The sequence below is a fragment of the Ambystoma mexicanum genome, chromosome 10, assembly GCF_040938575.1.
Source record: "Ambystoma mexicanum isolate Mex_15411 chromosome 10, UKY_AmexF1_1, whole genome shotgun sequence".
Classification (NCBI taxonomy): domain Eukaryota; kingdom Metazoa; phylum Chordata; class Amphibia; order Caudata; family Ambystomatidae; genus Ambystoma; species Ambystoma mexicanum.
The window spans coordinates 377,905,947-377,910,474 of record NC_090932.1 but is presented as its reverse complement, the minus strand read 5'-3'; the positions used below and the strand labels follow the sequence as shown (position 1 = coordinate 377,910,474).

At 40.3% G+C, this 4,528-nt stretch overlaps 1 protein-coding gene across 1 annotated transcript; it reads left to right on the top strand.

Moving 5' to 3' along the window:
- Positions 1-2,743: 2,743 nt before the first annotated feature.
- On the top strand, positions 2,744-4,048 carry LOC138492872 (uncharacterized protein F54H12.2-like). Its single transcript, XM_069620195.1, has one exon. It carries the CDS (start codon positions 2,744-2,746, stop codon positions 4,046-4,048), a length of 1,305 nt encoding a protein of 434 aa, XP_069476296.1.
- The last annotated feature ends 480 nt before the right edge of the window (positions 4,049-4,528 follow it).

Genomic DNA, 4,528 nt, shown 5'->3' with positions numbered 1-4,528 from the left:
GTAAAAGTTTGATGTGTATAGGTAACATATGTACCAACACATGGCTCCCGGTATTGGATGAATACTGGCATTTGTACAAATATGATGTGGGTTCTTTATATTTACACCCTAGAGAGGTGTTACAGCAGCTGTTGGAGCAATTGTATGAACATTACTTTAGCATTAAAGGATACGTTTTACAGGACCGCGAATTGTATGAACTTTTAAATGCCTCAAGTGTTCTATGTATACAGAGTTATATGCGGGGGGAACGGGGAGTTTTGTATAATGCTATTTATAAGGCTGCAGAAAAAATATCAAAAAGGGTCACGTTGTGCCAGACGCTATATGTATAAGAGTTGTAATAAAATCATCTTTCAACCATTATGCCTTTGTTTATTTTTTGAAGTGTTTCAGCGGTGAACATCTATTATTGAAGCATGCATGAAAGCTATTATGATGAAAGCGGTGTTGGCAGTTATGGGGGTGTTGATGCTCTTTATAAAAAATTACAACAGGACAAGAAGCCTATCTCACGCGGAGCTGTTAAGGAATGGTTATCTGGTGAAGAGGCATATAGTCTTCATAAAAATGCTAGAAAACGTTTTAACAGAAGAAGAACAGTGGTTTCCCAAATAGACGAACAATGGCAGGGTGATATTGTGGATATGCGGACCTATGGGAAGCAGAACGACGGGGCGCAGTACATCTTGACGATTATTGATATTTTATCAAAATACGCCTTTGCCGAAGTTTTGAAGGATAAGACTGGATCAAGAGTGACGGCAGCTTTTAAACATGTTTTTAGCAAAGGCCGGGTGCCTGTAAAATTACAAACAGATGCTGGTAAGGAGTTTTTAAATAGACCCTTCCAAAATCTTTTAAAACAACATAAAGTGTATCATTTTGTAACGTATAACGAAGTTAAGGCGGCTGTTGTTGAGCGCTTTAATAGAACCTTAAAATCTAAGATTTGGCGATATTTTACACCAAAGAATACACATCGTTATGTGGATGTATTACAACGTTTCATAGAGGCGTACAACCATAGCTATCATCGCTCTATAAAAATGACTCCAAATTCTGTAACGTCTGAAAATTCTTTAACTGTTTGGAAAAACTTGTACGCTGACATGGTAACGAAGAAGGTCAAGAAACCATCCTTGCGCGTGGGGGACCATGTCCGAGTTTCTAAGCTTAAAGGTGTCTTTACAAAGGGGTATCAGCAATCATTTACGGATGAAATATTTATAGTGACCAAAGTAGCTGTGAAAGAGGGGGTTTACATCTATCAGCTGGTTGATTATGATGGTGATGGTGTGAGCGGTAATTTTTATACCGAAGAGTTACAGAAGGTCACCAATGAGCCCCAACGGTTTTATAGGGTTGAGAAAATTCTTCAGAGTAAAGGTAAAGGAAATAAAAAACAAAGTCTGGTAAAATGGACAGGGTGGCCTGAGAAATTTAACAGTTGGGTTAGTGCTTCATCTCTAAAGGATCTACAAAGCAAAGGCGCTCCCTGAGAAGATGGAAAGCAGTGGATTTTATATCACTTTACCCAGTAACGCTTCTCACGATACATTCCCAAACAATGAAATATCAAATTATTGTGTTAAAATGGCTAAACCCGTTGATTTACAAGGAATGTGGGAAGCGGGTCTAATGGAGATTCAATACCCCCATACCTGGGACACTGTGTCTAGAAGAGAGGCCAAATTTACCATCAAACGTGAAGGTCCTATTGAGCTGTTACACGCCAGTTTTCCTCATGGATTTTACAGCAGTATACAAGTTTTGTTGGAGGCTATCAATAAAAGTCTCGCAAACATTGAACGCTATTCTGATATACAATTGTTTCTGGATAAGGTGCAGAGAAAAGTATTTCTAAAATCGACGGATCTTACCACCGAGTTTATATGTAGTGGCAAACTTTTTCGTGTTTTGGGAACCGTTCAACATGTAAAAAGTACTAAAGATTTGGACAAAACACGTGCTGATATTGATGGGGGATTTTACAGTCTTATGATCTACAGTGATATAGTAGAATATCAAAGGGTCGGTGACTCGTACGCCCCGCTAATGAGAACAGCGCAGGTGAAAGGTGAAAATAATGGCATTGTTAATATACAATATATTAAACCTGATTATATACCGGTTTCTAAGAGTCATTTTGACACCATCAATATACAGATAAGGGATGATCAGGGGGAGTTGGTGTCATTTAAATACGGGAAGGTCCTAGTGAAACTACACCTACGTCCTAGGCGCGAAAAAGACTATTAAAAACATGGTATTTATGAAAAACTATGGGGAGCCGTACGTTTATAGGGATTATTACCGCCGACAAGCTGGTTATGGCAATCAACCTTACTTTCAAGGGGCACCCGTTATGTATGGTACGGGTTTCGGAAGTATTTTTAGAAGCCTCTTTCGAAGGGCTATGCCGTTTCTACGAAAGGGGTTTGAATTAGCCAAACCACATGTGAAAACAGCAGCCACAAATATTGCTAAAGATGTGGTGTCTACGGCTACAACATCCATCGCAAATCGATTTAACCAACCACCGCAAGAGGGTTCTGGGCTGGTTTATGTGAAAAACAACACAAACAAAAGAAAAAGGAAATCAGTACACAGATGGGGCCCTCCAGGAATGCATAAAAAACTAGGATCAGCAACAAAAACGGCTCAGAAGAGAAAAAGAACTCGCAAGAACAGATCGGTCAAGAAAAAAAAAAACAGCCCCGGCATTAATATTTTCTAAAAGATGGCGTTCATCCATTGTGCGTCGGGGGAATGTGTGAAATCTGAACTCGATCTGTTTGCTGTACCCCCGACACAAACGAGCATTGAAAACAGCTTTTTCATGGAAGTGGCGCCCCTTGCTGCACTATCTCCGCTAGCACCTATAGAGTTTTATATATCAGGCTCAACAGAGATGTATCTGGATTTAAATGACACGTTACTTTACCTCACTTGTAAAATAACCAAAGCTGATGGATCAGCTATCCCCGCAACGGCTAAAGTTGCTACGATTGCTTACCCTGTGGCTACCCTCTTTAATCAAGTGGATATTACGCTAGGCGACCGGCTGATTACACAGAGCGACAACATGTATGCGTACAGGGCCTATATAGAAAGCATTTTGAACTACAGTAATGACGCTTTGGACACTCAGTTTACAGCAGGGCTTTTCTATAAGGACACAGCAGGCCATATGGAGGATTATGCTCTAGATGGGGCTAATGCCGGTTTTATAAAAAGAGCTACACATGCCAGAGGGAGCAGAAATTTTGATTTACTAGGCCGTTTACACTCCGATCTATTTTTCCAGGAGAAACTAATGGTAAACGGCGTTGATCTGAAAATTAAACTTTCTAGAAATAAAGATGCTTTTCGCCTCAACAGCGATGATGCTGAAGCCTACAAGCTGCTTATAGTATCAGCTAGTTTATTTATTAAAAGGGTGAATGTGTCGCCCACGGTCAGATTAGCTCATGCTGATGCTCTACAAGTATCAAACTTAAAATATCCGGTGGAGCGGACATCTTTGAAAATTTTCAGTGTTCCAGCGGGTAGCCGTGTCGCCAGTCAAGATAACTTATTCCTTGGACAGTTACCGAAAATAATCATCATTGGTTTTGTGGACAACACAGCTTTTTCCGGGGCTTACGCCAGCAACCCTTTTAATTTTAAACATTACAACATCAACTACGCAGCGCTTTTTAAAGACGGGGTCGTTATACCTTCTAAAGCCTACAGTCCCAGTTTTCAACAAAAAAATACAATTAGGGAGTATTTGGGACTTGTCTCCATCAGCGGTAAACATCTGCATGATAAAGGTTTTGTGATACCCCGGGACGATTATGATGGGGGTTATACTCTCTTAGCTTTTGATTTGAGACCTGATAATACATCAACCGGCCATTATAATCTTATTAGAAATGGTAATCTACGCATAGAAGTACGCTTTGCTGCAAATTTACCCAACACGGTGAATCTAATTATTATGGCTCTATTTGACTCGGTTATGGAACTCAACAATCAACGACAAGTCCTGTACGACATGTAATGGATACTTACCAGATCAAACGTTTTCTAAGTAAAGACAAACACGCTAAGAAAACATTCAAGGGTGTGTATTCATGTGATAACCTTCCAAGAGACATAAGTAATGAGCGACCCATTAGTCTTGTGGCGAACACCGATCCCCATGATCAGGAAGGCACCCATTGGATAGGTATGTTTATAAACAAGGATACAATAACAGTGTTTGACAGCCTGGGGTGTTTCCCAAGCCACCCCATATACAAAGGCGCTATCCTGGACTATGTGAAGGATATAGCACCCGTTATACATTATAATAAAACACCTGTGCAACATCCTGAAGACATCACGTGTGGCCAGCACTCCTGTTACTTTGTATCTAACATGTCTGAGAAACACTCGCTGATAAGGGTTATGCACACCTATTCACTGGACCTCCGGCAAAATGATGTCATGGTTACTGCTTTTGTGAATAAGAACAGCTTTCGGAGATCCCCTGTAAATG

Bases quoted from the DNA above. Each gene is read 5' to 3' on its own strand.
- LOC138492872 (XM_069620195.1), top strand. From the start codon at position 2,744: ATGGCGTTCATCCATTGTGCGTCGGGGGAATGTGTGAAATCTGAACTC.